Raw genomic sequence first — 16,414 nt, forward strand, 5'->3', positions numbered from 1 at the left:
CAAGGGTGAAATAACAGGAAACGGTTTTAACTGACCCAATGATTTGTCATGACCAATGGAAGGTGTGGGAAGGGGTTGTGCTTTCCTTTGCTCCTCTTTTTTAGCTCAGTGCACCTGCTGCTTAGCCCCAGCTAGCTTGGACATTTGGGCTGTTTTATGAGAAGTCTAATTCACTTTTGAAAACAAAGCCATTAAAAAATACCCACTTTTCTGGTGGATCAGTGAGCTGAATTAACTCACTGAACTTTCTTATGAAACCGAGAGCCATCAAAAAGAAGGAATGGTGAGAAGTGGAGCAAAGTGCTAGATTATTTCATCTGGCTTGGTAGCATCACTGAAACTGTCTGTACTGATAAGTGAAACTGAGGAAACAGATAAACAATTTCAACTCTGAGTCACCAGTAGGATGAGAAAACAGCTGAAATCTAGATCATGGAACCAGTAAATGGTGGTAGTGTTTGGTCAGTAAGTCTAGGAGACAGAAAAGATCACCAGCAAAGAAGAATATACAGTACATGATAGACTCAAATAATTAAGAAATGTATTAAATTAGAAATGAGTGATTTTTAGGAGAATATTAAAAATTAGGATGGAGACTCCACAACCACTCTGGGCAATCTGTGCTAGTGCTCAGTTGCACTCACAGTAAAAAAAAAGTGTTTCCTGATGTTCAGAGGGAACCTCCTGTGTTTTAGTTTGTGCCCGTTGACTCTGGTCCTGTCATTGGGCACCACTGAGAATAGCCTGGCTCTGCCTTGTTTGTACCTGCCCTTCAGGTTTTTTTGCTTATGGATACAATACCCCAAATAAGATCTCCAGTATGCCCATGTCTCTCCTGTACTGAGAATCTTGGAGCTCAAGCCACCATTCCAGCTGTGACCTCATCAGTGCTGAGTAGAGGAGAAGGATCACCTCCCTTGATCTGCTGGGAACATTCTTCCTAGTGCAGCTGAGGATAGCTTCCTTAGCCTTCTTTGTCCCAAGGGCATATTGCTGTGTCATGTTCAACTTGGTGTCCAGCAGGATCCCCAGGCCCTTTTCTACCAAACTGCTTTCCAGCCCCTGAGCCCCCAGCATGTGCTGATGCACCCTTTGGGTCTGATCATTAATTCAATTTTCAATCCATCTCATTGTCTCCTCATCTGACTCATACTTCCATCAGCTTCTCTATGAGGATCTTGCAGGAGGCAGTGTCAGAAGCCTCACTAAGTCAGGGTAGACAATATCCACTGCTCTCCTCTTTTACACCTGGTCTGTCTCTCCACACTGTAGCTGAAACCTAAAGACAGTTTTGCTCAATAGCTGTCATGCTCAGGCAAAAATATTTTCTAATAGGAGGGAATTGTGAGTTTATAGTAAATTCTGGACTTACTATAGCATAGTAGCTAAAAGTAAGCATATGGCAATGTCTCTGCTGTTAAAACTGTTTTTGTTCTAGAGAGTTAGTTCGTGAGTGACTTCTCTTATGGCTGTTAGATGTACTGGGAGCGAGCAGCCAAGTTCTGTCAGATCATAAGAACTGGCAGCCATTTAAAAACCATATCTTTTTCCTTTGCATGTTTGTCTATTCAATTAGGTCATGAACCTGTTTGCTTTCATATGGTCCCACTTTCATGGTCCTTCTCTTGTGTATGGATTCATAAAATAGATTCAGTAGTCAATGAAGGATGCAAGGATTTCTAATTCCAGTTATGACACACGGACTCTGTGCTATATGTAAATATTTCTATTTGTTTTAACGCAGTTTATCCAACCAAACAGTTTTTTAATAGAATTGAATTTCTTAGAATCCATAAATGCACAGTTCTGACTGACAGGTTCTGGTAACTTATATCAGGAAGATCTTGAAGGAGTGTCAGGGAGCTGCTGAAAAATAGTGACCAAAGAGACTTCTCTGCATATTGTTTCAGGGGAGCTCATAGATTTAGGAGGAGGCAAGCAGAACACAAAGCTGATGTCTGAATAGAATGTAATGTTCCAAGCACACTTATCTCTACAGTTACAACCACTTAGACTACAGGCCCTCCAATGCTTTTAAGCCAGTTGGGGATTAAACCTCCTAAGATTTGGCAGGTTTTGCTGGGAAGAGGGTGCACCCTCACAGTTACTTACCTTTTTTATTTTACTTTCATGGCTGGGATTACCAGAACTCTTGGATATGAGATAAAATTTGTTTTTAAAGTAAGCATGCTCTTGGCAAAGGAGGCCTGTGTCTTTGCCCCCCGCCCCCTTTCTTTTGGGTAACCACATAGGTCAGGTCAAACCATATGCAGTATGCTGTGCTTTCCCTGCCTCTAAATTTTCTGCCTTCAAATTTAGCCAGTGATTTTGATATCATGGGCACTTTAATTGCACTCTCACGTATGTGGAAAAGTCTTTGAGGCAGAGGTTTGGAACATGGATATGTGCAGGCTAAGTTTAGGATATAAAGCTACAGCATTAGTTTTTGTGGCAATTCCCAGTACATGTGAACTTATGCTGAGGTACCAAGCAGTAAAAGCAGCTCACCCTGGTTTTCACTGCAGGGAGATCTTGTCTGTGCAAAATTGCTGCTTCTTGCTTGAGCCTGGATTTTGCTGAGCTTTTTTTTCCCACCCAGATATGATTCTTCTCAAATGCCTGGAAAATAAGATCTGTTGTGAACTGCTTGAATGTTTTAGATCAGTTGAGGTTGTTTGGGGAAAATACTACATTTTGGTCTGGTACCTGTGAGTATTGTGACCAAATCGTTGGGGAGAGGCACAAATGATGTATGAACTGGGAGAAGTTAAACAGGTTTTTAAGATGAGACTGGATGTGGCACTTAGTGCCATGGTCTAGTAACCATGGCGGTAGTGGATCAAGGCACTTGATCTCAGAGGTCCCTTCCAACCCATCTGATTCTATGTTTCTATGATTCTATGACCCAAAAGTCTGTCTTCTTTATAGCCTCGAACACCTTTAGATAAAGGAAAGTAAACCTTTGGTTTGGTTGATGCAGAGTACAATTAATTTAAAAATGTAGTCTTAGGAGAAGGAAAGGTAGTACTGTCAAAACTGCATCTTCCTAAAGTGATGGGCAAGTAAGTGTCATGATGTGACTGAATCCCCTGAAAGCATTAAAGCATTTCCACCGTAGCAGAACCAGAATATTTTTCCTGCTAATCTAAAGCTGAAATAATTTAGTGGCGTGCAGGTAAAAGCTATCCCAAATCCAGTCTCAAATTCTCTCCCTCTTGAGATTCATGCTTTATGTTGTACTTTCGGTCTGAAATGTCTGCATATGTGGAGGAGAGGTGAATCCATACAAGATCCTGGAAGTTCTTTCCAGGATCAGTGTGTCCGTATCATGAGTTTAAACGGTTGTGTGCCTTGACATTGTCTCAAACCTGTTTTACGTTGTAGCTGTAGATTGAAACTCAAACATGCTATACATTTTTTTATTGGAAACAGGAATTCAACTGTTGAAGCCACCATGAAAGCTTGAGATTGGCATCTATCCAGAAAATATCTGAATTTCAGCAATAAAGGAGGAGTGAGCATTTGACATTGGTGATGATTTATAGATCTTTGGCAATGCGAGAACTGAGTTTTGCATTATAAAGAAAAATTTATTTCCTATATCAAATAATCCTGACAATAGCTGTTTTTTACTGTGGGGTGAGATGAGCACCCATGACAATGGAAAAGGAGATCACTTATAGTGGCAGCTAACCACTGAATTGGCTTAGAAGTATCATAAAACTTCCTCTCCTACTTTACCTCAACCAAGTCTCCACTACTGTCTGATTGTGACACTTGAACCACTTTTACAGAAAAAGTTAGCAGTCAAAAACCCACCACATCTAAGACTATTAGTATAGGCTACTAACTTATTAAATGAATGGGATGGTTTATGGTCTTTTTAGAATTATACCTCCATTAGTGAATAGTTTTTTCAAGTTGTGCAGGGGTCCTCTGCAACCATAAAGGGTAGACATTTTAATAAAAATATAGATTCTGGGATTGCAATTCTGTATCAGATTAACCAAGGATAATTATCATTAAGCCTCAACGGTGTTGTTATTGCCCATGTAACTGATGTGTTTAGAGAAGAAACAGGAGCTTTCTGGACAAAAGTCACAATCCTGTAGTGAGGGTTTACCTAGTAGCAATTCTGCTAGTATAAATTGAGAAGTAAATGAAGGCTTTGCTAATCCTTTCACAAGCAGTGCATGAGCATCGAGTGCATCCTGACTGTTTCCTCTCTCGCTTAGGTAGTTTAAAAATTGACTACATTTTCCAGGTGTTTTCAGGTGACCCCTTTGAGCAGCAAGAGAGTTTGATAGAGAATAAACCTTTTATTGCCAGAAACTGAAAGGATGTGGGAGGGAGAAGTGCAGGATATGTGTTGCTCAACAACCACAAAAATTAGTGACATAACTTCTCAAACTCTTAGACATGCCTTAACATGAGGGGAAGGGTATCTTTCTTTCTACTGTCCTTTCCCAGTTACTCCCTCCTGAAAAGAAATTGCTGTTTTAAGGCAAATTCAAATTGCTTCCTATTCCGCTCTATCCTTCTCACTAATCCCCTTGGTCTGGCAGCCAGAACTTCCTCTTTTTTCTGCTCTTGAGAGCAAAACAAATATTTTGGGCTTTGCTGTTTTCACTTGTTCATAGTGGTTTAGATTAAAGCCTGGAATATCTGTAAGAGGAAATGTTTTGAAATGTTTTGAAAAGTCTTGTGCTCAGTGTTCTTCACTGGGCACAGTATATATTCACACGTCAGTGCCATTCACTTAAGAGTTGGACTTGATGATCCTTGTGGGACCCATCCAACTCAGAATATTCTTTGTGATTCTGTGTTTATGATTCCTGAAACCTCTGGATATTCCTGCCTGTGTGCAGTGGTGGGAGAAAATGCACATCTGCATGTATGTGAGCACATCTGCCTACCCCTGGAGAGGTTAAAGTTATTTGAGGTGCATGTGGATATATTAGCAGACTAACTGTAGGCAGGAAGGCCTACAGTTCTTATTTAAACTTGAATGACTCTCTGGCTTGGAACCTTTGATTCTTTTATAACAAGTATACTGTTGCTCCTAGGTATGAGCAGGGAACTGTAACTCTTACTTCCTTTGGTCTAAGCAATTACTTTGAGAGAGACGGGTAATAGCTGAACTAAAGGAATATCTGGGAATTTTGTTGCAATTCCAGCTGGAGCAGCTCTCAGTTAAGCCCCTCCCTTGGAGATACCCACCCCACATTTGAGATGTGGTACTTGATGTGTGAGCTCTCACTGTGAAGCTCTTTGGCTTAACCAAGGTAATTTGAGCTAATCTTCCTAACTTTGCACTGGAACAGAGTGAGAGCATTCATACAACCAGTTCTGGGGGCTCACCAAGGGGTGGTAACTTGAAGAAAGGCTAGTAACTTTGAACTGTAGAGAGTTATGCAACAGTGTTTGTATCTAACCAGAATTTATCAAACAAAATGGTAAAAATAACAAATAAAATGTGTTTGAATATGTGTTTTTAATTTGCTTGCTTGTTTTTGTTGGGCTTATATGCACAGTGGGCTGCAGTTGTTTGGGAACTAGTTATAAAACTCCTTTCTCTTAATCCCTCTGCTTTCCTCCTGCCCTCTACTGTGAAGTTTTCTGTCGTGGATAGAATCGTTCCACTGCTTTGGTCAGAGAAATACACCTGGTAGTTGCATTTCTTCTCTTGGCTAGAAACCTCTAAATGGGCAACACCTTTTTGTAGTCAAGGAGTGTATATGCAGCTTTCTAGACCATAGCATTGACAGAACTGCTGCCAGTGGTTTTCTAAAGAAAAGACAACAACGAAAAAGTGAATTTAACCAACTTGTCTTTAAAAGTTGCACTGTTTCTGTTGGCTGTGAAGGTGACATGTTCTGAGCAGGTGTTACACTCCCATGTAGTAGTGTCAGGAGCATGTGCTGTGTAATGCTTTTCTTTGGGCATGATCTAGAGTAGGATAGACTTCTGGACCATTTCCTTCTCTTTACCACACCCAACTTCCTGATTACAACAGGTCCTGGAGGGAGGAAGGACTGGCACGGTCAATAAATGAACCAACATCTCTGCTTCGCTTCCCCTCTCTCCTTCCCCTCTTTTCAGCCCTTTTAACAATATTGCCATGGTCTCTTTGCAGGTGAACTTTGGTTAGCGACGCCAACCAAATTTTTGGTTTGGGGAGGGCGAGGTGGGAAAATCAAAAGTTTTGGCTTTATTCTGTCTCTCTTTGCTCCTCAGGTCTGCAGAGCCTGGGAGAGAGGCAGGGCTGAGGGACTCAGTGTTAGCAGAGGGGGATGGGATCGCTGCTGCTGTCTTTCCACACCTCACTTACCATGTTGACTTGCCTTTCTGGTTGGAAACTGCTTATCTACGGAGTTAATCAAATACAGATCAGCGGCTGCATTCCTTGGGCTGAACTGATTCTTCTCAGTCCAGTGTTTTGCAGATAGGGATCGTGGATTTCATGTGCATGTTTTCAGGGAAAGACAAACTGACATCTTGGATGAATCCCAGGGAATGGGGTGGGTGGCAGAGTTTATATATGTGCTGGGGGTTGACTTGGCTCTAGCTGCTGTGTAAAGTTCACTTTGACAGCTGAAAGATGCAGAGAGAAGCACTTTCAGAATTAGAGACAGTGAGATAATTAGAGAGTGACATAGGAAAGGAAGTGGGGAAGGGGGAGGTGGAGGAGAGGGAGGGCTCAAAACTCGCCTTGACATCATCTGATAGGTTTTCCACCCTGTGCAGCAGCTATTTTTAAGCTTTCAATTCACAGTAATTACAGCTCAATGACAGCTAACTTGCCAAAAGTGGGGGTGTTGGTATATCCCAGAGTGGGCTGGGGAACTGAAGGGCTGCTCAAAGGCTGCGACAAAGGTCCAGATTCCCAGGCATTGTTCCTGCTGCTGTGGCCTTTTTTTTACATCTGCATGGTGGTTTACCTTTGGCTGCCTGTCACATCTAGGAGTTTTCTGAATGCTGACTGGCAGCACTAGCTGTCACCAGCTAGTTTAAAAGATAAAAGTACGTAAACCTCAGGCTCTTCCTGAGAACTGGAGAAGCAAAAATGTACAGTGCTCCCAGCCTGGCTTTTCTTCCTCTTCCTAAAGGTCACTGTTGGTAGGAGGCAGGATCCTGGGAATATCCACAGTGAACTCACATTACATAAATGTGATCCCTAGCTGAGAAGAAGTAAGCAACATAAGTGTCAGCATGAAGTTTGTATTTATTTTGAAGTATGAAATGAATTGAATCATAAGACATCAAGGACATAAAAGCTTTACAGTGATATAGGTACAGCATTCTAATAATTTTCCAGCTTTTGTCTGCTTGCTAGAAATATCAGAGATAGATCTTCAAATATAGTGGGCTTCACACTTCTTTCTGAGGTTTCATCTTACACCTCGACTGAGATCTTTCTCACATTGCCTGAGTGAGCATCTTTTGCAGCTCTTTGCCAGGTTTTAGCAGTACATTGTTTATATTTCGTCACTAAATTGTGTGCATGCAGATCATTGCAGGCATTGTTTTGTCTGAGAACATTATTACTAGGGGAAGAAAGACAGAGAAACCTGCATTTAGCTTCAGGGAGGACTGGAGGTGAAAGGAGGAAAAAATGCACATTTTAAGATGGTGGTGGGGATTGTAAACACATTTTCTGTCTGATTATTAATTTGAATTTAAGGAATCCATTATTTTGGTGGGGAGGGGGAACTAATGATGCAGTTTTGTGTAATAGCTGAGCTCATCCAAAGTCTACCCTGTGTCAAGATTGGTGTGACCCCTTTCTCCCTTCCCTTGGCTTTTGAGGATAGAAAAATAAAAGAAGATAAAGTTAATGAATTCATTAAAATTCGTTCAAAGTACTGAGTGGGTAGTGATACCTGACATTCACATACAAGTATTGCTTTCCTTGCCCACCAGGCCTCAGAACGAGCAGCAGTATCTGTGCAAGCTGTGTGTACACCTGATGCAGCATCTTGAAGAAGAATACATTCCCACACTGTGTATCTCATTTCATACTTGAAAGTCAAAGGATATAAGGCTCAATTGATGTCTCATAGATAGATTATGAAAATTGGGCCTGATGTTTTTCAAATGAGAAATCTGTGAAAAATATGTGGGTCCCCTTGGTAAAGGTCATTGTTCTGCCAACAGCAGAGTAAAGATTGTGCAAGATACCAAGTGTTGGGCATGCATTAGTGAGGGCTGACCCTACTTTTCTGTACTGGTTAGGCAACTGAAACTGTTGTTGGAAATCCTACCTCTGCTGTGAAATGAACTTACCTATCTGCGCTGCTGATTTCCAAAGTAACTGCCAGAACTATTCATCAGGCTTTACTTGTTCTTACAGTGCATTGATATTTCTGTCCATGTGACCATTGATCAGACTTTAGATCTTTTATGAGTACATCAGGATCCAATAAAACAATTAAACTTTTGTTTAACTTTTTCATGCTCGTAAGTGTGAAAATAGTGTCAGTGTGTCCTACAAGACAGCTTGCTCTTGGTCTTTACTTATCTATCAGAGTCCATGTTTTGCAAGGAGGTACTCCACAAGTGCTTGCTCATGTGTTGATGATATCCTCCAAACTGGGCCCCTTGGAGTTTGTCTTCTTACTGCATGGAGGACATTATCCAAGTCCTTTTTGGAGTGCTGTGGCCCAGATGATTTGGATAATTGCTCCTTCTTTCAGAACACTAAATAATGCTATAGGACAAATTTGATGCTGTAAGACAGAATTTTAGAATATCTTACTCAGGAAAGAAAAGATTTATCTAGCTACCATTGGGCCAGTCACGTGTTTTTCTTTCCCAGCTGTTTTCTACAAAGGAGGAAAGAAAAGTAGGTCTGTGTACCTATCTACAGCTCTGCAATAATACATTGAGAGGATCAGATCTTCATCAGTTTCTTCATCAGAACTTGGACAACATCTTAGAACTGTGTTGGCAATACCTGGTACTGGCAAGTTTGCTGGATAGAGCAACTGGTTCACATTTCCCAGGTTTTCATATGCTGTAGTGACCTGCAAACTCAGAGGCCCTGGTTGGCAAAATAATAGCAGGTTCTGACCTCTGTAGCTGAATCTTGTAATTTTTACCATCTGGATGGTATATTGCTTGTCAGAAAAAGTAGAACTTGGTGTGGCACAGGACAGTTGTTCTTTAGTTATTACAGTAATTATGGGACCTCTCTGCTCAAAGTATCAGGCTTGACTCAATGTGCAGTTTTGTGTTGCTGCTGAAAGGGAAGATCTGGACAATGTGTTTCTTTATCTTCTCCTTCATCCTGGCTTTAGCACTCCCAAGGCAGTTCTCCACAGTGCCATCACTGCTAATGCTTACACAAAAGCAGGCTCATCTACTTATGCAGTAATTTGACCTTATTGGCTAAAGTTCACTGAGAAATTGAACCTTTATCTGACTTTTACAAATCCTAAATTTAAGATGAAAGTTTCTGTTCAGTATATGTTGGTAATTTAGGAGTAATGCAATTACAGAGCTTTAGATAATAACCAAAGGTATTTTTTAACCCACAGGAACATTAGAGTTTGGATTCTTTCCTGGGTGAAGGTTGAACATTTCAAAGTAAGAACAGTACTGTTGAAAGTACTCAGAAATTTCATTGATGCCATCCAGCATTTGGTTGAACACCACCTTTCTTAGATATTAGCTTCATTATTAGAGACATTTTTTTCCCTATGATTGTAATTCCAACCTTGCTTTATAAAATGGCTTGAATGCCTCTCAAACTATTTGGAGATGAGAAATTTTTGTCTTAATTGGGATGGGAACACCATATGAATTGGAGACTGTTCCTACAGTGTTTAGAGTATTCGCCTCTTTATTTTTGTAATGTCCATGTGATTATCTTTGTTTCAGGCTTGTAGAATGACACTGATTATTCTTTATCTTTTTTTTCCTCAAAAGATACAAGAATACTTTTTTTAGGTATTGGACAACTATCTTTTTTTGGTTTTGTTTTTTGTTTCTTTGTTTGTTTTTTTCACCTCAGACTTTATTGCACCTTTTGTGATTCATTTTTAGCAAGATTAAAACCCAACAAGGCCACCAGCTGTATGGTGAGAGTACCTCCTGGCTGTGGCTTGGATAGAATGTGTTTTCTCCTGGCCACTTCCAATTCCAGTGCCATGGTAGGCAGTATGTTTAACCAAAGTTTGTCAACCATATGGCATCTGTTCATGATGCACATGAAATGAGTGCCAGATGAGGTGACTTGTGTCCATACAAGCACAAATTCTGAAGTTCTAATGCTCACAGAAGAGGGTTATTGATTTGAGGTTGCAGATTATCTTCAGGTAGGTGTTTCTACTAGGTTGGGAGAAAGGATTTAAGGAAGAAGAGATGAGAATATGTGCTTGTACAGAAGTAGCCTGCTGTTATCTCTATGTGGTTTCAGAGCAAATGCATAAGAAAACTGTTTCCTGAATTATCTGTTCATCTTTCTGCATAACAAAAACTCTAAGAGTTTAAGCAAGAGGAAAGAAAAGGCATGTGGCTTCTGTGCTCAGAGCAGTGGTGTTCTCCTGGCTGTGTGCACAGCGTGCTTACAGTGGGGAGGTGCAGGGGGAGAGAGGGTACTGCTCAATCACATGATATTGCCTGTCTGGCAGGTGTCTGTAGTGTGAGTAGAGAAACCAACTGTTCACTATTTTGGGTGAATGAGGTTGGCTGTTACTGCAAGTGGCCCCATGAAGAAGTCCATGCATCTGTTGATAAGCAGTGCTCTGCATACTGGGATCCTGAATGCTTATAGCTGCTTGCTGAAACAGTGAAGATTCTGTCTCAGCTTTGAGATAGTAGGAAGAAAAATTTTTCCAAGAGACTTGCTGATTTTAAGCTTTAGATGTTGGCTGTCAGGATTTGTCTGTGCCTCCAGAACCTCTCTGTTCCTATGCAAGCACAGCCTTGGAATCTAGCAGTAAACTAATTTTTTTTTCCACTCTACCACTCGGTGCATTGACCGAAGCCTGGTAGAGAGGGATTGACGTTGGGTCTCTTGTGAGGATTTAAGCACCCCTTCCACTTGCCTGGGACGCCTTCTGTGTTACAGAATCTGCCTTCAGGTCCAGGGATTTCCTCTAATATGTTGGATAAAGCCAAGACACTCCAGCCTACCTATGTTGGGATTGTGCCGCTTGCAGAGACTGTGTCAAAGCAAGGGAAAAGCTGTTCAGGCACATATCAGGATTCATACCACAGCTTACGAGAAGGTTAGCAGACTCTGCTTTCTGTACTGTAGACACTGTATAATTAATTTGTGAGTTTACTTTTGTTTTGGTTTTTGTTGGGGTTTCCCCCCCCCCCCCTTGCATATTGAATCTGCTTGCTTTTTCTTTTCCGGGCAGTAGTCCAGATTTTGGGTTTCCCACTGACTCCTGTGACCTGTTGTCCCTGAGGGTGCTCAAGCATGTCACTGGACAAGCCTGGAGCACTGTATGTAGTGACTTGCAGTGTTGGACCTTGAGACAATTTCAGTTGCATTTGGGAGTTTTTAATTTCAAACTTTTTCTTCCTCTCCCCTGTGTCTGTAGGGCTCTTGTGAGCAATGTTTTAAGGCTGTTTCATTAAAGGTGTAAAGGCTTGTTCTGGAGTATCTTGTTTTCAGTCTCTATATGTTGTTGTTTCGAGAGTGTGCAAGGAGTGTGGTGTATATGTATAAATGTGATTTTTAGATAGTAGGGTACTGCAAATATGTGTGATTTTTTTAATGACAGTTTGACAATTCTGAAAGATTGTGTAAACAAGAAGAGGTCAGGTTTCAGGGAATGATACCTAGAAGGAAAGAAGAGAATCTGGAGGGGTTGAAAAAGATTGAGAAGATGAAAACAGGCAGTAATCGATTCATAGTTCACAGCATAATAAATAGCAACAAACAGGAACTGGGAAAAGATTACAGAGAAGAATGGCAGAACATCACAAAATGCCAATAGCAAACATAGCAATATTTGTGTTTTGTCAGAAATATTGGATCTATCTGGCTACAAGTGAAATTTTAGCAGGAACTTGCAGGAGTGAACAATGATCTGGAGTACAGTGGCCTCAGAAATAAGGTGGTGACTGATTTCAAGAGTGAGTAATGTCATCTGAGAGGAGGGGAAAATAACTTCCAGTGACATTTTGGAGAACAAGGTAAAGTAAAGGGGGAAGGAGTTGAGGACAAGAATCCAAATAGAATAAGACCATGTTTGTTGCATAAAGATGACCAGCATGTAGAAGAGAATTTTAGCAGTTGCAGTTAGAGGATTTTTCTCTCATTTGTAGCTCTAGGCCTGCTGAGGCTGCCAAGTAAAACTGCTAAGTTTCTGCCCCCAACTGTCGCTCCCCCTACCAAACCTCTTTATCATCTATCAAGAGTTAGCTTGTTATTAGCTTTTAAAAATATTGCTGTTTTTTGTTGCATGTTTTCATTGGAATATTCTTTGTTGAAAAAATATGGAAAAGAAAAAGAAAACTGAAGTCACAGTCCTCAAATTCAAGTTCAGGAGTTATAAATCCATTAGTATAGGCAGTGTTCCCAGACTACTTTATCTGCTCTGGAAGCAAAGAGCTGCAGCACATCAATCTTGTGAGATGAAAAACAACCCCAAATTTTAAAAAGCCGGAACTTGCATCTGTCCTGTATTTGCAAGGCATTGATTTTCACAGAAGGTGAGCACTCTGCATTTGGATGTGCCAGGGTACATCTTTCATCCAGTCACTAAATATTGCAAGCTGTACAGTGGGATAAAATGCAGAATGCGGAAAAAGCAATTCTGTCTTACTTTGAACAATATAAAAAGGTTTGTCACTGTCTCAAGTTGAAGTTAATTAAGGCCATTGAAATCTTGTATAATTCTGATTGTTGAAAAAGCTTTGTAGACTCTACAAAGTCTAGCAATACCATCAGCCTACCCCACTGCTAATTCTTGATACTCTAATATCATATGTGATGAGGAGGTAGCTGCTTTCTACCGGCTACCAAATGAAGACAAATAGATGCTACCAGCTTCTTTCATGTCAGATGAGGAAAATAATAACCCTTTAGCTTTGCAGCTGCTCCATTCAAGTCTCCTGCAGTCTGGGGATACCTGTTGTGTTTATGCTGTAGCCTGCACTGTATTTTACAGAGCCAAATCTTACTGGTAGCGGAGACACAGATGCACCCACGTGTAAACCCTTATGGAAGCTCTGGAAGTCCATAACTAGCATTGAGCTGAAACTATAATGACTGTTGTGCCTTACTTTCTGGTCCCTCTAAAATGGATGGCTTAGTTTTGTTGTCACCCAGAAGAGAAAATTCATGCATTTATCTTCCTCATTTTTTACCACCTCTTAATAAAACTGGGCAAACTAGGGCTGTCTGTATTAACACTCACAGTGCTCATACCTGTTCTCTTAATGATTCTTATGAGAAGTGGATATCTGGAATAGTCTGTGTCTTGCTTCCTTGCCTCTGGAAAACAAATGGTCTCCTAAATCTGATTTATTTCCTTTTTTTAAATTAGGACTTGACATTGAAGTTTGGAAACTGGTGATCCTTTCCTCACATGGGGAAGTCAAAGAACTTATGTGTGTATTTTTCGAAAAATGTGTTAGGGCAGTTATTTATAAAATTCCTAGAATTCAGGAATCCATAAACATGTTTTCTATTCAAGAATGCCTTGGAATGATTTAGTTTTCAAATAACAGAGCCCAGTTTGCAGTTCCTAGACCAGTTAACACAACCGTATGGTAGCCCCTCATGAAATATATGAAGAGGGAATTGCAGAAAGCTGCTCAAAACCCAGTTAGTGTTCATGTGAGTCTATCTTAGAATTAAGTACTTCTAAAACTAAAGTCCAACTTTTCCACCTCTGTACTACTTCTTTAATTCATTGCTCTTAAACTAAACACTTTTTTTTGGCATGTCCTCCCTTCAAAAATGGTCAGTGTGACTCGGGGGCTGACAGTGAGACTCACCTGTCTTTTTTCTAAGATTTGTATCTCAGGGCCCAGACACAGGAACGAGTTCCTGCATGCCATCTGATCTGCACTAACTGTGAGCACATTCTTGGTCTGCAGCAATTGGGAGGTAATTTGAGTTAGCTTAGCCTTTGATTAAACTATTAATATCTGTTCAGCACTTTGAAGAGATCAGGAGTCGTGCAAGTGCTTATTAACATACGGCTTTCTTCAGGAGTGATTTAGACCTTACCGTCATTACACCTGCCAGCACCTGAAGGTCCAGCTGGCCCGTGGCTGTGCCTCACCCAGTGGGGGTCAGAAGAACCTGCACGTGTAGACTTGGAAGCTCTCAATCCCAGGGAGATCCCCAGCAATGGGGCAGCCCCTGTGCCTGAGGCATTTCACGGGAATGCAGGGTGACATTTTTCTGTTAAGGGTGATCTGTGTCTTGCTGCTTCAGAGTGGACCTGAAGATGTTGTGGTAGATGTCAAAGCGATGCCTCGTGCAAATGCAGGGATAAGCAGTGTCAGAAACCAATCACAAAGCACACAGAGGCCTTTCTGAATTATGGCCTAATTCATCCCACTGTTTGGAATTATTTATGCAATTAGTGCTCTGACACATTAAAACATAGAAAATGCGTTGAACGTACGGGGAGCTCGTCTGCTGGCATTTCGTGTGGCAAATCCAGAGGCACATCAGATGTATGTAGTTAAGACTCCCTGTAGCCTCTTGTTGCAACCATAGAGTGTGACTATGCTTAAAGAGGTGCAATGAAGGTAAGATAATAGTATATTTATGTGAAGTGGCTTGAAGTTGGCTGGCAATTTAAATTTATTTTTTCTTAATTGCCAGTGTGCCTTGTTTGACTTTGAGGAAAAAATAAATGTGTTTCAGGGCATTTGTTAACTTTATGACATGAGTGGGAAGCTTAGGGAAAGGGTTAACACTGAATGGCCAGGGTTTTTATAAGTCAGTTGTTATCAGTGGAAGGAGAGTCATAGCATTATTCCTGGAGTTAAATTCACATATTTTTTTGGTCCTAATGCGGTTTTGGTTTTTTTGGATGTGACATGTTTTCCCCTCTTGCAGTTTACTGAACTATTCCTGTCAATGTAATGATCCCCAGCTGTTGCTTTAGTCCTAGCTATTTTCAAGCTGGGAATGGGAAGAGGAGGAGGAGAGGGACAGAGGCTAACTTGTTTACCACACTGTGATATACTTAATTTGTCAAAAAAAGGCTAGGATGGTGCTTTCTTTAGTGCAAAGTCATACTAAAAGGAAAGAGTTGCAGATTTGGACCTGCAAGAGCAAGGGGGTGTAAGGACTCAATGCAGAAAACAAAAAATAATAGAAAGTGGGTGTGGTGTGACGAGTACAGCTGTCAGTAGCATTTATGCAGACAATGCTTTGAACTAGTAATGGTATCAAGTAAAATTTGCAGTGAGTACTTTCCTGCCCTGTCAACTGAATTTTCTTCACAGTTTAACTGAGCTTCATGTTCAGTGGCAATGGTGTTGAGGTACCAATAATCCCAGCCACTGGAAAACATGTTAATAAAGTCTGAAAAAACTTGTGAGGCTTTCAAATTACTGGGTTTTTTATAATTATTTGTTGATTCTTTTTTGAAGAAAATATCTGTATTTATGCTTTTAAACAGCAAACGGCTGTTTAAAAGCAAATGACTTCCTGAGAGCTGTTGAAAAGCTTTTTTGAAACAGAACTATGATTTTTAAACTCAAATTGTTTGCTTTTCATCCAGAAACAATTTCTGCAGTTAACATGCTTGTTCAGAGTCCTTGCTAGGCAGATGTCACCGTGACTGCCTTGCTCAAAGATCCGAGGGTCAGTGACACTTGTGGTTTTTCCTTCTGTTTTTGGATCCACCTCAGGCTGCCTGTGTAAATCTTATCTCAGTACTTTTATCATCTCTAAGATCTGTCAGTAGTCACATCAGATTTTTCATCACCTGCAAGTCATTGGTCAACAACTTAGTGAATATCTATATCAAAAATATGTGCCTGCTTAGATCTTTGATTTCGTGCCTCAACTCTCATATCTTCGGTCTTTTCTGAGCATTGAATTACTGATTTTGTCACCTGCTGCATCAATAAATTTTAATCCAAAATGTAAAAGCAGCACATTTCTTGGCAAGAACCTCTGCAGCCTATGGTAGAAAATGGGATATGACTCCTGATGTAGCTTATCAAGTTAAAATGTGTAGTGAGCCTGTAGGGCAAAATGTGTTCCTTTTTCTTGCAGGAAGCCTGTGAGTGGATGTATAATCTGCTGAAGGGCATTATCATGAAACAGAGTTCATGGTTTTCTTTCTTTTACTTGGGCTAGTTAAAGTAGATATCATGTTTTTCCCTGGCATGTAAAATTTACTAACCTGGAATCTCTCCAAACTAAGAGCAAACCTGCAGTAGCTGAAATACTTTGCAATATGGTGATTACTAAGAAGAA

At 40.6% G+C, this 16,414-nt stretch overlaps 1 protein-coding gene across 1 annotated transcript in view; it reads left to right on the plus strand.

Annotated features, from left to right (window-relative positions):
* Positions 1-10,731: 10,731 nt before the first annotated feature.
* Positions 10,732-16,414, plus strand: part of MRTFA (myocardin related transcription factor A) — a 45,914-nt gene continuing 40,231 nt past the window's right edge. The window contains exon 1 of the mRNA XM_032689339.1: positions 10,732-11,234. Within this exon, the coding sequence (XP_032545230.1) occupies positions 11,108-11,234 (127 nt within the window). The 5' untranslated portion in view covers positions 10,732-11,107. The remainder of the gene's footprint in view (positions 11,235-16,414) is intronic.

This window comes from Chiroxiphia lanceolata, chromosome 5 (assembly GCF_009829145.1).
Source record: "Chiroxiphia lanceolata isolate bChiLan1 chromosome 5, bChiLan1.pri, whole genome shotgun sequence".
Classification (NCBI taxonomy): Eukaryota; Metazoa; Chordata; class Aves; order Passeriformes; family Pipridae; genus Chiroxiphia; species Chiroxiphia lanceolata.